General features: G+C 46.4%; 2 protein-coding genes across 3 annotated transcripts in view; both read left to right on the top strand.

The window, feature by feature from the left end:
• The first annotated feature begins 517 nt into the window (after positions 1-517).
• On the top strand, positions 518-5,974 carry vps18 (VPS18 core subunit of CORVET and HOPS complexes). The gene is made up of 9 exons (XM_076048343.1): positions 518-952; positions 1,043-1,184; positions 1,281-1,372; positions 2,040-2,290; positions 2,778-3,131; positions 3,285-4,547; positions 4,682-4,891; positions 5,098-5,334; positions 5,435-5,974. Exons 1-9 carry the CDS (start codon positions 850-852, stop codon positions 5,729-5,731), a joined length of 2,949 nt encoding a protein of 982 aa, XP_075904458.1. The 5' UTR covers positions 518-849; the 3' UTR covers positions 5,732-5,974.
• A 718-nt stretch (positions 5,975-6,692) lies between these two features.
• The window catches only part of ino80 (INO80 complex ATPase subunit), a 32,381-nt gene continuing 25,204 nt past the window's right edge, over positions 6,693-13,869 (top strand). Inside the window, exons 1-19 of one of the 2 annotated variants that reach the window (XM_076048321.1) lie at positions 6,693-6,878; positions 8,460-8,653; positions 8,929-9,086; positions 9,213-9,280; positions 9,439-9,585; positions 9,736-9,856; positions 9,969-10,174; positions 10,266-10,319; positions 10,419-10,622; positions 10,744-10,948; positions 11,041-11,108; positions 11,200-11,424; positions 11,600-11,680; positions 11,974-12,069; positions 12,729-12,788; positions 12,876-13,018; positions 13,227-13,311; positions 13,416-13,533; positions 13,707-13,792. In XM_076048321.1, coding sequence (XP_075904436.1) covers positions 6,708-6,878; positions 8,460-8,653; positions 8,929-9,086; positions 9,213-9,280; positions 9,439-9,585; positions 9,736-9,856; positions 9,969-10,174; positions 10,266-10,319; positions 10,419-10,622; positions 10,744-10,948; positions 11,041-11,108; positions 11,200-11,424; positions 11,600-11,680; positions 11,974-12,069; positions 12,729-12,788; positions 12,876-13,018; positions 13,227-13,311; positions 13,416-13,533; positions 13,707-13,792 — 2,490 coding nt within the window. In that variant the 5' untranslated portion in view covers positions 6,693-6,707. Of the gene's footprint in view, positions 6,879-6,967; positions 7,492-8,459; positions 8,654-8,928; positions 9,087-9,212; positions 9,281-9,438; positions 9,586-9,735; positions 9,857-9,968; positions 10,175-10,265; positions 10,320-10,418; positions 10,623-10,743; positions 10,949-11,040; positions 11,109-11,199; positions 11,425-11,599; positions 11,681-11,973; positions 12,070-12,728; positions 12,789-12,875; positions 13,019-13,226; positions 13,312-13,415; positions 13,534-13,706; positions 13,793-13,869 lie in introns of those variants that run through there. The other variant, XM_076048322.1, reaches the window with a different exon arrangement.

The raw sequence follows: 13,869 nt of genomic DNA, 5'->3' as shown, positions 1-13,869 counted from the left end.
ATAATAATAATAATAATAATTGTCATTATTGTTATTATTATTATTATTGTTATTATTATTATTATTATTATTATTATTATTATTATTATTATTATTATTATTATTATTATTATTACAAATGCCACCACCGTGACTACGACAGCTGACCAGTGATGATGGTAATAACAGAGGGACAGAAGAAAACGTGACCATTGCATCACGTGCATCAAATGTGAAAAGAAAACAAAAAGATCAGTCATACATACGTCACTGCAGGATGCCAGTAACAAAGCAAAGATAAGTGATGGAACTGGAAGCACAAACTGTCAAGACGAGTCGATTCACGAGAATAGCTATGGGACTATGATAGAAAGACCATGCAAAGCTTTCAGTGACAAATAAAAAGTGTTTATATGTCGTGATTTTCATGTGACACTAAAATCTCGGCACGTCCAACTGACGTCTGTATCTCTGACCTTTGGTACAACTGCGCCCTCTAGTGCCAAAATAAAGCGCTTGCCTATCTCGTGATCACATGGTTCGTCACCTGATTCTCCGTGGTCTCCTTCCTGTGTTGTGCACTCGGAATTGAAGGTAGCCGTTATAGAATGCGTATTAAGACAAATTATCGTCCCTTTCTGATATTCGCCGCCTGATATTTTTTGATAAATAAAATTTCATGTCCTGCGTCTCAGTTTGGGCGAATGCACTGAAGAAAATGCATAACGGTGGGCATTGTGATAGCTAACTAAGCTAGCTGTCAAGTCATGTCGTCTTAGTGCTGTGTTTTTCATTCGCGCGGTCTTGCCAACTGCCTTAAAGTTGGGTCAGTGGCTGGTTAGACATCTGAAATTCGTGGAAATATCAACCATGGCTTCAATTCTGGACGAGTACGAGGACTCGCAAAACACCCGGAAAAGCGGCCAGCAGCACGGCCGCCTACCGACTGCCAACATCGGACTCACACACTCAGGTAGGTCGCCCCATTCTCTGGAGATGCTCTCAGAGATTTATTTTTTTTTATTTTTTTTTTTAATTATTATTATTATGCCTCACCTGGCAGGCTTCGTGAACGTGAGACTTGAGGAAGAGAAGCCGATTTTCAACAAGCAAAGGATCGACTTCACGCCCCCCGAGAAGATAAACCACCTGGCGGTCTGCAACAACCAGCTCTGCATGAGTCTGGGGAAGGACACGATACTGAGGCATGTAAATGTTGTCATTTTGGGATCGTCGTGATTGTCACTCATTGGTTGTTGTGTTGCTCAAACCAATGTCTGCAATGTCTGTTTGATTTACAGGATCGACTTGGCCAAGCCAGACCAACCCAATCAGATTGAACTGGGAAGGAAAGATGAAAGCAAAGTGCACAAACTCTTCCTGGATCCCACTGGTGAGAAAATCTGTTATGCATATTCATCCTCTCTTGATTGAAGTCACATTAAAACAAACAAACAAAATATTTCATTCATAATACTAAGAGGTAAAATTACAGCTACAGAAAAATAGTTTATGGTGATGATGATACTTATCTCCAATTTGTCCCGTGCTCAATTTTAAAGCTCCATATTGTACAAAATTTACATTTTAAAATAAAAAGATAAAATAAATTCTCACTATGTGAGAGAATGGCTGACAAAATATTTTAATTGGTGTGGTACACATTGGAAAATCTACATGTTTATTCTCAGTTTCTCCAGATATCCTTTGGCCAGATAGTATGGTAATGACTCCTGATAACACTACAATTGGTGTGTGTGAATAGTTGCGTCTGGCAGGCAGGTTGGCGTCCAAAGAAATCCTGATTGCAGCCATGAACTGTATGTCGTCCTTATCCTGCCAATAAACTCATCAGAATTGAGAAAAGTCAACTGTTTGCTGTTGTACATTTTTCTCATATCAGCAATTTATATTATTTTCAGATTAACAGTAACACACACTGTCATTATGTTTCCTCTCTCACCCTGTGTTCTGGCAGAAACTCTCGCCTTGACTCATAACAACAACAGAAGCCATGTCCTCCGTCATGTCTCTCCCTCTCTCTCTCCCTCCCCCTGCAGGCTCTCATCTGCTCATCAGCCTGACCACCAGCGAGTGTCTGTACCTCAACAGAAACACGCAGAAAGTGCGCAGCCTGTCCCGCTGGAGGGGCCACCTCATCGAGAGCGTGGGCTGGAACAAGCTGCTGGGCAACGAGACCAACACGGGACCCATCCTGGTCGGCACCAGCCAGGGCATCATCTTTGAAGCCGAGATCTCGGCGACGGAGGGCAGCCTGTTCAACACCAATCCTGACCAGTTCTTCAGACAGGTCAGGCCGTGTGTACACCTGTGTCACTGCAACCATTTCTTGGTTGCTTCAAGGTCTTTCACCAGTACTTGGTGACATCACTGCACTGCTGATCTCGTCCTTTTATTTTTTACTTTTACATTTGAATATATAGTCACCATAAAATTACATTACAGCCAGTGTTGTTGGGATTACTCCATAAAAGTAATCCAACTACTGATTACTGATTACTCATTAAAAAGTAATCTAATTATTAATAACTACTTTGTTTCATAAGTGATCAATTAATTAACTAATTTAAAATTTAAAATTTAATTTAAATTTAACTAATTACTGTAGTTAAAAAAAGGTAAAGTAACAGTGCACTGCATGCAATTTCCCCTGATATGAAATTTCAGAAGGGTTACCTGGATTATAAAATGCTTTCTCAGTGATTTCATTTCTCCCTCTGCAGGGCAAAGTCTTCAATAAACAGTAACATCCCTCACATTTTGTCCCTAATCGACAGGTCCACTCCCTGGAGGAGGATGGGGCGCCTGCGCCCGTCTGCTGCCTGGAGGTGGAGCGGGGCCTGGAGAACAAGTACTACATCATCGCCACCACTCGCAAGCGCCTCTTCCAGTTTGTGGGGAAGTTGGCCGAGGGCTCTGAGCAGCAGGGCTTCAGCACCATCTTCAGCCAGAACCAGGACCTGCTGCCCAGTTTCCAGGAGTTCCCTGCCAACATGGGCTACAGCGAGATCACCTTCTACACGTCGAAGCTTCGCAATACCCCCAAGGCGTTCGCCTGGATGATGGGGAACGGAGTTCTGTACGGTCAGCTGGACTTTGTCAGACCCGACTCGTTGTTAAGTGATGTGCAGGTAAGCGTGTGGGATCTTTTGTGATGTTTTTTGCTGGTCAAACTCTGCTTATTATAGCCTGTTTTTCTCCTCTGTGAACTTTATAAACCACCTCACCCTCACCCTCTTAATCTTCTTTTTATTTTTATCTTCTCATTTCTCGTTTGCGACCAGGTATGGGAGTACACACCTGACATCGACATCAGTGCCAACAAGCCCATCTCCATTGTGCTGACCCAGTTCCACTTCTTGCTGCTGCTCCGGGACCGAGTTAAGGCCATCTGCACCTTAAACGGGGAAGTGGTTCACGAGGATGTGTTCCCAGACAAATTTGGCACCCTGCAGAGGATGATCAAGGACCCGGTGGGTGGGCTGGTGTGGATCTACACGGAGCGGACGGTGTTCCGGTACCACGTCCAGCGAGAATCCCGGGACGTCTGGCAGATGTACATGAGCATGAACAAGTTTGACTTGGCCAAAGAGTACTGCAGAGACCGGCCGGAGTGCATGGACATGGTGCTGGCCAAGGAGGCGGAGCACTGCTTCAAAAACAAGCGCTACCTTGAAAGCGCCAAGTGCTACGCGCTGACGCAGAACTACTTTGAGGAGATTGCGCTCAAGTTCATCGAAGCTAAGCAGGAGGAAGCGCTGAAGGAGTTCCTGCTGAAAAAGCTAAACAACCTGAAGTCGAATGAAAGAACGCAGATCACCTTGCTGGTCACCTGGCTGGCCGAGCTCTACCTGAACCGACTGGGCCAGCTGGAGAGCGACGGCAACACCATCATCTGCCAGGAGACCCGCGAGGAGTTCCGCCAGTTCCTCAGCAACCCCAAGCACAAAGAGTGCCTGTTCAACAACCGCAGCACCATCTACGACCTGCTCGCCAGCCACGGCAACGTGGACGACATGGTTTACTTCTCGGTCATCATGCAGGACTACGAGCGTGTCATCTCCCACTACTGCCAGCATGACGACTACAGCGCCGCCCTGGAGGTGCTCTCCAAGCACTGCGACCAGAAGCTGTTCTACAAGTTCTCACCTGTGCTTATGCAGCACATCCCCAAGAAGGTGGTGGACGCGTGGATCCAGATGGGCAAGCGCCTCGACCCGAAGAAGCTCATCCCGGCTCTCATGAACTACAGCCAGATGGGCAGCGGGCAGCAGATCGACGAGACCATCCGCTACATCGAGTTCTGCGTGTACGAGCTGATGGTGACGGAGGAGGCCATACACAACTACCTGCTGTCACTATACGCCAAGTACAAGCCAGACTCCTTGTTGCTGTACCTGAAGCAGGCGGGCACGCACGCCTCGGAGATCCACTATGACCTGAAATACGCCCTCAGGCTGTGTGCAGAGCATGGCTACCTCCAGGCGTGCGTCTTGGTTTACAGGATTATGGAGCTGTATGAGGAGGCGGTGGATCTTGCTTTACAAGTAGGTGATGCAAGAGTGAGGGAGGCTGAGGCACAAAAAAATCAAATATTCATACGCACAAGTTTTGCCGAAATATTGTATGGATTCTTACTCCGGACAAACCTACTAACGTGTAATTCACTTGTGGCCCCCAGGTGGACGTTGACTTGGCCAAGTCGTGTGCAGACCTACCCGAGGATGACGAGGAGCTCAGGAAGAAGCTCTGGTTGAAGATCGCCCGACACGTGGTGCAGGAGGAGAAGGATGTGAAGAAAGCCATGAACTGCCTGTCCAGCTGTGACCTGCTGAAGATCGAGGACATCCTGCCCTTCTTTCCCGACTTTGTGACCATTGACCATTTCAAGGTTTGTCATGTGTTGAAGATGATTTATGGATCTATCTCTTGTTTCTATCTGATAAAAAGCCCCTAGAAAGGCAAGCAAAACTTGAAAACTGATTGGGTGAACTTAACTGTTTGTCATATTAAAGGAGGCATGCAAAATTAGCAGAAATTATGAGTAGCAAAATGCTTTATACTAAACACAATCCTTTGTTTACGCTGGTTTCTCAGGAGGCGATCTGCAGCTCTCTTGAGGAGTACAATCAGCACATCGAGGAGCTGAAGCAGGAAATGGAGGAGGCCACAGAGAGCGCTAAGCGCATCCGAGAAGACATCCAGGAAATGAGGAACAAATATGGCATTGTGGATTCCCAGGAAAAGTGTGCCGCTTGTGACTTCCCACTGCTCAACAGGCCCTTCTACTTGTTTCTGTGCGGACACATGTTCCACTATGACTGCCTGTTGCAGGTAAAGGGTGGTTCCGTACTGCTTCTTCATTAACCAAACTCCAGTTTTTGTGTATATGCCAGTCATATGTATTCATGTATGTATTTCTTTGGTTTCCCAGGAAGTCACTCCTCACCTGACAACCTTTAAACAGACTCGTCTGGAGGACCTGCAGAAAAAGCTGGCGGCGACCGCACAAACCTCTAAGTCACGCCACCGCTCAACGCCCAAGGATGACGGAGACACTGCGAGCTTGGAAAAGGGCAGTGCGGGCACAAGTCGAGAGCAGATAAAGTCAGACATTGATGACATCATTGCATCCGAATGCGTGTACTGCGGCGAACTGATGATCAAGTCCATCGACAAGCCTTTCATTGATCCAGAGAAATTTGAGCAGGAGAAGGCCAGCTGGCTATGAACAGCTTTATGCCTTATTTCAGTGGGATAAGAGGTGAGCCCACCATCATGTAGTCGGACTGCACCACTCAAACGGCCAACCCGGTCCGACTGGATAGAGACCTTTACCTGATGCCTGCTGGTCGTGCCTACTGCTGGATGCTGCTTCAACCAGATTTTTAAAAGGAAGATAATGTTTGTGTACCAATATTATGGCTCATAACACGACAATGCGGTCAATTAAAAATCTTGGTTGGGGTATAAACCATGTTGAATGTGCCTAACCTATTCACCTACTCACTATTAGGCTCGTAAATTATCTGAAACCTGGATTAAGATAAAACTACACTGTCTGTGGACTAACTGTATTAGATGCTTACTGCATTAAAGGTTTTCAGTATGAATGAAGCAATGTGGTTGTTTTTATTTATTTATTTTACCCTGAGCTAGAACAATATCAATACTAAAAACAATTTCTATTAGGTTCACAATGCACTCATCTTAAGATGTAATGTAGAACTTGAATGTGTGGAAGAACTAGCTTAATAAAGTTCAATTCACTGACGTCACTTTGAGTTATCATTGTCAATGATCTCTGACCTGGTAAACACTAACTAAAATGTTGAATTTAGTTACGCTATGGACAAAAGTTACATATAAAAAAAATATTCACAAATGTATTTTTAAAAACTGTTTATTATAGTGATATCGACTTCTTCGCCTGTCAAGGAGTTTCCTTCTGATGACGTAAGACGTAGCTCGATAGTCTTCGCAGTGACCAGACACTATCAATCGACATCAGAGCAAAAATCGACGCGTTTCCAATTATTTATTCGTTTCGGACTTTAAATGACATAAAAAGTAGCTCCTGACCCACTGCGTTAAATAAATTTACTGACTGGATCCTGGGTCAGAGACATTTCCAAAGAGACACGGAATAGGGAGCGTTCCCGGATCTGCGTTTGATTAACGTGCCTGCTCCTTGCTGTACCCTCGCCATGGCGTCGTGTCTGTGCACTCTCAGTAAGAGAAAGTGGCCGCCTCTCTGCTGTTGCTGCCGACTCAAAGCTCACAGACTCACTCGGCGCCTCAAACCGCCATTTTGGAGTCAGAGAACCGAGAGTCGGCAGCAGCGGATAGAGAGACGGATAGGGGGACACGGGGCCGAGGTGAGAGTCTCCATAGTGGTTGTTATGGCGAAGGAGCAATGAGGGGAAGATGGCCGGGAGGGAGAAAGAATTAAAACATGGGGATCATTCGCTCGCCAGGCAACCCGAGTCCCCCGCTCGTGTCCTCACCGAGGGTACATGAGGCGCGGGCGGAGGGCCTAACTGTCGCCTCGCCGCCACTAGCCCGTCTAAACAATTGCTAATAAGCCAATATCATATCTTAATACATTGTTTAGGCAGGGAGGTGGTGGCCTTAAAGAGACAGAACCGTTTTGAATACTTCATATTAATGCAGGGAGGACGCCTGTGTCAAAATGTCTTAACGTGAGAGCACGCTAATCTAACGTTTACGGCGAAAAGCTGCTTTAGCCGAAGTAGGAAGCACGCAGTCTCATCTTATTAACGGCTAAGTGTGGAGCGCGGCAACCAAGTAGCACTGACTGACGATTTTCTGCGGTTTATTGAAACCCGTTAGCTAGCTGTGTACATACCGAGCGGTACCTTGACCCTGCACTAAGAGTGGCACGGCAACTGAAGCAATGACAGTGGCGCTAACGGCTAAGCGGCTAACAGGCGTTAGCAGCACTGCTGTAAACGGGCGCACCAACACAAGGTTAGCAGTGCATAGCGTTAGCTTTAGCTTGTTAGCTGTCAAATCAAAACACAACTAATATGTAAACGCTTCTCGGCATTAGCCTTTAAAGAAAACATTTTTTTTTGTTATTATAACGTCATGACATCGCCGTTGGCACAGTTTGTAGTTGCGTCCTTAAAGCAATGACTTTTCGCAGTGTGGAAATATAATTAGCTGTAATTACAGAGGACTACAGGCTGATGGTTGTCAAACACAATTTAGTTATAAACAGAACCGTGTTATCTGTCCAAGTTATCTTCACTGTAAAATATTGCTTACAAATCATTCCACTGATGTGCTGGATACACTTCTTTTGCTTCACAAATATTGATGGAACTTTATGCCTTGATGGAACTTTTTTTTTTTTTTTTAAGTAATGAACAATTCTGTTTGTCGTAGGCAAATTGACATGTAATCACTGTGAATTTTAATTTTGCATTGCTATTATAGAAAAATGAATAAAACGTTGAATTTTAGATGTAGTAAACTTTTTAGTTTTTGTCTATTGCTATCCATATACAATGATGTATATTACTTTGTTGCAAGTCAAGTCACTGGAGGATTTAAGGCTTAAGACAAAGGAAGCAATTAAAAATGTGTGTAATTGGCGCTGTTGAAACACGTAGGAACTTAGCTCCTGAGAATATTCACATACATACTCCAGTTAATGTAAACCATAGTACTTCTGGTTCTAATGAGTGGCATGAAGTGCAACTAAACAGGAAAGAAAGGCATTGGTTTTGAAAGTGTTTTTATGATTTCCTGAAATGTAATTAATTATATTTCAAAGTGACAAATGTAAATATGGATCTGAGCACATCAATTCAAGTTACCAGACACAAGTTACCGAGTGAATTCACATTCTCATCCCACGGTCAGATCCTAATTTGATGGCTAGCTGTCTGCTTATCGTCATCTTTCTGCCCCCTTGCTTCCTCTCTCCATAGCAAATAGTCACTGCCCCTTTTGGGCAAAGGTGTCTATGCTGCATGGCGTCAGGGCAGGTTGGCCGGCTCGAAGTCGGAGCATCGGGGAGCTCTGCCCTGGCCAAGCCTCTGTACCTGCAGCGATTAGAAAGGTCCTTGAGGTTAGATGGCTTCCTGCGCCAGACAGCAGACATCTTCAATGGAGACATAACCAGGTAATCCAGCAAATTCACTTTGTAGCTTTTCATAATGGGTTGTCCCTGAACATATTATAGGATTGTTTTCAGGAGGTGTAGCCCGGAATTAGCAGCTGCTTTCTGTAGATGTTTAAAAGTTTTTTTTTCTGATCATTATTATTAAGTCGCTGCTCTGGTTGAGTACTAGATTTAAAAAAAAAAGAAAAAAAGGGTTGAGGGTCTTATATGGGACCTTTAAAATGTAGAGTGCTGTGAAACCTCTCCTAAACATCAACACACTTGTGATGTTCTAGTGATGACAGCGATGACAGCGACGCTGCCCTGGGGACGGGGCTGTCACTGGACCCTCCCTCTCAGCACACAGCTTTGACTGTGAAGACTGAGCCATGTGACCAAGAGGACGGGCTGGTAGATTCGAAACCCTACAATGGAGTATTGCTGCAGGGTAAAGGTAAGTGACGGTCAGGTTCAGTGACATTTAGCTTTTTCTGTTTGCATCACACACGCGTCGTCTGTGGTCTCATGAAGCTGATTGTGCAAATTAATTTTCCCTGTTTTATTTTATTGTTGTTTATAGAGCCAAAGGCAGACAAAGCTTGCCTCTACAATTTTTCCAAGCTGAAGAAGAACAGAAAGTGGCTCAAGGTAGTCAAATGAAGGTTTCTGTATTAGCGCAAATCATTTGTGCATTTTGTTGAAAAAAAAAAAGAAAATACTCACCGAATATCTTATGAGTTGTGCTTTGTTTACCTGCTTCCTAGACATGCTACCCTTACCTTCTTACCCTTACTGTCCCACTGCAGGGTATCCTGTTGAGTGATGACACGACAGACTCAGACACAGACTCCGATGACTCCGACTTCACTTTGTCTCGGGAGGAGCTCCACAACATGCTCAGGTTGCATCGCTTCACCAGGCAGCATCAGAGCAAATTCCACCTCGATCGGGAGGTACAAACCCACGCACATGTGATGATTACACGTCGTAGTCACGCTAAAAGTATCTCTTATGTGATTATACACCGCCAAAACAATTATAGTTAACACATAGCATAGAATAATCTAACTGTATTCCTTTGCCCTCTTTTATTTTCCTCGCAGCTTCACCAATACCAGTACTACAGCACTGGGCTCCTCTCTACTCACGACCCCTTCTATGAGCAACATCGCCATCTACTGGGCCCAAAGAAGAAGAAAATCAAAGATGAAAAGAAATTCAAGGGTAACAACAAAAGCAATCTCTGGAATCTGTCCTTGTTATTGCGCCAGTGTTGCACAGCAAACGTCTGCGATGGCAGATCAGATTTTAACAATCCCTGCTGTTGTTTTTAAAGCCAAACTGAAAAAGGTGAAGAAAAAGAAGAAACGGGGAGAGGGCGAGTCGCTTGATGATAGGCGTCTTTATGCCACCAAGATCTTTGCAAAGTTCTCGCACGACGGTCCGCTGCCCATGGTGAAGAAGAAACATCTCACCATTGAGCAGCTCAACGCGCGGCGTCGCAAGGTCTGGCTCACCATCGCTAAAAAGGAAGTCCCCAAGGTTGGTAACCCTGAAGCCGGTGAAGAACGGTGAGAAATACCTGCTGGGAATCTGCTGGTAAATGTTGATTCTGATTTTGTTTGTTCTGCAGACTTTCAAGCAGAAGACCTCTGCAAAGAACTTAGTGCTGACCAATTCCAAAAAGGTAAAATGTTTCACGCCGCTGTTCTGTTAAAATTCTTCAAGGGGCAAGCGGAAAGAACACATCATTAATTCAACCTTGTTGTTTTTTTTCTCTCTCCAGTTGGCCCATCAGTGCATGAGGGAGGTTCGCCGTGCAGCCATCCAGGCCCAGAAGAACTGCAAGGAAACGTTACCGCGGGCTCGCCGCCTCACCAAGGAGATGATGCTCTACTGGAAGAAGTATGACAAAGTGGAGAAGGAGCACAGGAAGAGGGCGGAGAAGGAGGCGCTGGAGCAGCGGAAGCTGGACGAGGAGATGAGAGAAGTGGGTGGACCGAAAGTCGTCGGCTTACTCTGATGTTTTTCTTGCAAAACACGTTAAATATTTCCGCAAGTGGGCTTTTTGAGTTCGTGAAAAATGTATTTGTCACTTGTCCCCGCCGCAGGCAAAACGTCAGCAGCGCAAGCTGAACTTCCTCATCACCCAGACGGAGCTGTACGCCCACTTCATGAGCGGCAAAGCCAATATCGCCGGCGTGGAGGGGGACCCTGCTCAGGAGGAGATACTGAGGAAGCTGGAGGACAACTCGGCGCAGAGGCAGATAGACATCGGAGGAGGTGTGATGGTCAACGCGGGGCAGGAGGACTATGGTATGACCCATCTGATTTCATTTCATTTTGTCTGTGCTGGATTCACTACTGCCGCTGATTTACAAATGTGTGCGTCGTATCTAATGTTTCAGACAGTGAATACTACAAGTCGCAGGCCTTACGGAATGCCAAAGAAGCCTACCACATTCATCAGCACAAGGTAAAAAACCTACACGCGTATCTTCAGACGACCGCTCTGCTCTGCTCTAACGACCCCCCCCCCCTCTACTCCCCCTCGTCCCTGTCCTCAGACGCTGATGTTTGACGAGGAGGCGAAAGACAGCCGCAGCGCGTCGCTGCACGCGGCCTCTGGCTCGTCGTCGTTGGGCGCCAGCTCCGGCTTCGGAGAGAGCTACAGCCTCGCCAACCCGTCCATCCACGCTGGAGAGGAGATCCCCCAGCCCACCATCTTCAACGGCAAGCTCAAGGGCTACCAGCTGAAGGGCATGAACTGGCTGGCCAACCTTTACGAACAGGTGAAGCTGAGTGAGAATGTGGAGCAAACACTCTCCCCCCCCCCCCCCCCCCCCCCACACACACACACACACACACACACACACACACACACAGTTCCTCCCGCTTCTTTAAGAGCCTTTAAATATAAACACAATGCGTGATTTATCTCTCTGGTGTTTTTTCCCCTGGCTGCAGGGAATCAATGGGATCCTGGCAGACGAGATGGGCCTGGGGAAGACGGTTCAGAGCATCGCCCTGTTGGCACACCTTGCGGAGGTGAGAGAGCAGCAGCACAAAGGCTTCCTTTTCAGCCCACACACATCCATAAATCTTCTGTGATTGTTCAACTTTTGTTCCCATCTGTGCCCGAATGACTCACCGATTTGTCCTCTGCTGCAAAGTGCTGCGTTAGTTTTTTGTCACAACATTAAAAAAAATGTCTGATGAGAATGCATATTCTTTGGGGGGGGGGATTTGATGATTGAATGTGATTTTTTTTTTTGCCTGTTTCTGCAGTGCTCCTGTTGCTTTGCACTTGACAGTTTCCCTCCCTTCTCCTTTTCCGACAGAGAGACAACATCTGGGGTCCGTTCCTGATCATCTCTCCCGCGTCAACACTCAACAACTGGCACCAGGAGTTCAGCCGCTTTGTACCCAAATTCAAGGTGAGCGTCTGCCTCAGCTGTTGTGTACCTGTGGACTCAGCGGAGACGCATATTTGTGTTGGGCAACGTTGGTACAGGCGGTTTTTACATTATTCAAGCTCTGCGAATTGGAAAATAGACAAAACTGTTCATTAGGGGGCAGTATTGTACCATAAAAAGGGCTGATACACATGTTGACCGTTAACTCTGAATGGCTCTGTGCATTCCCGACTGCTGAAGTGATATTGATCACATTAACATGTCAGCTGCGCCGGCCCCCCGCCCCCCCACACGCACATACACAAACATGCAGTATCCATAACTCTGTGTCATACCCTATAAACTATGCCAGGCTGTTTTTTTATTTTTCCGCGGGAGGTTGAAAATAAATCATCTCCAGCGTGGTCGACTAATGAGGTGGGAAAAGACCCCATTATACAATTTGAAGATAAGCTTCCTGAGCACTCGGAGCAAGACTGATGGGAAAACAATGGAGTGGCAGCGGGCGTCGAGTGATGTAATGATGTGCTCATTTTTCTCACGTTGCGTTTTTGCAACAACAGCTGAAGCGCTGCTTCAGAACGCTCTTCCTGTGGGAACATCATCGCAGCACCAGTTTTGGTTCTGGAAAACTGTAGACGCTTGAAACAGATTCAACCCCGACTGTATTTTGCTCCCAGGTTCTGCCGTACTGGGGAAACCCGCACGATCGGAAGGTGATCCGCAAGTTTTGGAGCCAGGTGAGGAAGACGCATTGCTCGCGAGCACGCGGTCGGCACTTCAACCAGCAGCCAGAGTCCGCTCACCTTGTACGTTTTCGTCCTCAGAAAACGCTCTACACCCAAAATGCGCCGTTCCACGTGGTGATCACGAGCTACCAGCTGGTGGTGCAAGACGTCAAGTATTTCCAGCGGGTCAAGTGGCAGTACATGGTCCTGGATGAGGCCCAGGCACTGAAGAGCAGCACCAGGTAGAGCATGTAGATAGAGTGATGATGAAGGCGTTTTGCCCACCAGTGTGCAATGCAGAGAGATGGTGTTTAATTTATTTTTCTCACAGTCAGAGATCTTACAGCATATGGCTCCGAAACTAAATAGATTTTCTAAAATAATGGTTCTAAAATATGAAACAGCGACTTTGTGCTGATGCTGTTGTTTCTTCACCGCCGCTGTTTCCAGCGTTCGGTGGAAAATCCTGCTGCAGTTCCAGTGTCGAAACAGGCTGCTTCTCACGGGGACGCCCATCCAGAACACCATGGCCGAGGTGCGTGTGTGTGCGTGTGCGTGTGCGTTTCGTGTTCAGGAATGGGTGCGCGTCGGTGCGAACTGGGCCCGGTTGTTGACGAGCGTGTCATTACCGTCTCTCAGCTGTGGGCCCTGCTGCACTTCATCATGCCCACACTGTTCGATTCCCACGAAGAGTTCAACGAGTGGTTCTCCAAAGACATCGAGAGCCACGCCGAGAACAAATCGGCCATCGATGAGAGTGAGTGTGACCTCCGCTCTTTCATTTTGTGTGTGTGTATTTTTTTCCCAAATACTTTTTTGTGGGTAGCTATTTCACTTTTGCGCTGTGGGTGAACTTTCATCTACGTTTGCAAGAGATTATCTGATCTTGCGGCAGAGCTTTTATTTGCGTGTGGGCGTTTCTGTTTTTAGACCAACTTTCCAGACTGCACATGATCCTCAAGCCTTTCATGCTGCGCCGCATCAAGAAGGACGTGGAGAACGAGCTCTCAGACAAGGTAGAGGTGGAAATGATCAAACCGTTTGCGCTCAGGAATGCTCTCGATTTTATCTGCAGCATTTTGTAATACATCAC

The sequence above is a fragment of the Nelusetta ayraudi genome, unplaced genomic scaffold (genome assembly GCF_046127955.1).
Source record: "Nelusetta ayraudi isolate G7.1 ecotype Tasmania unplaced genomic scaffold, CSIRO-AGI_Nayr_v1 ptg000100l, whole genome shotgun sequence".
NCBI classification, from domain to species: Eukaryota; Metazoa; Chordata; class Actinopteri; order Tetraodontiformes; family Monacanthidae; genus Nelusetta; species Nelusetta ayraudi.
Note: the sequence above shows the minus strand (reverse complement) of the source record. Positions and strands in the feature narration are given on the sequence as shown.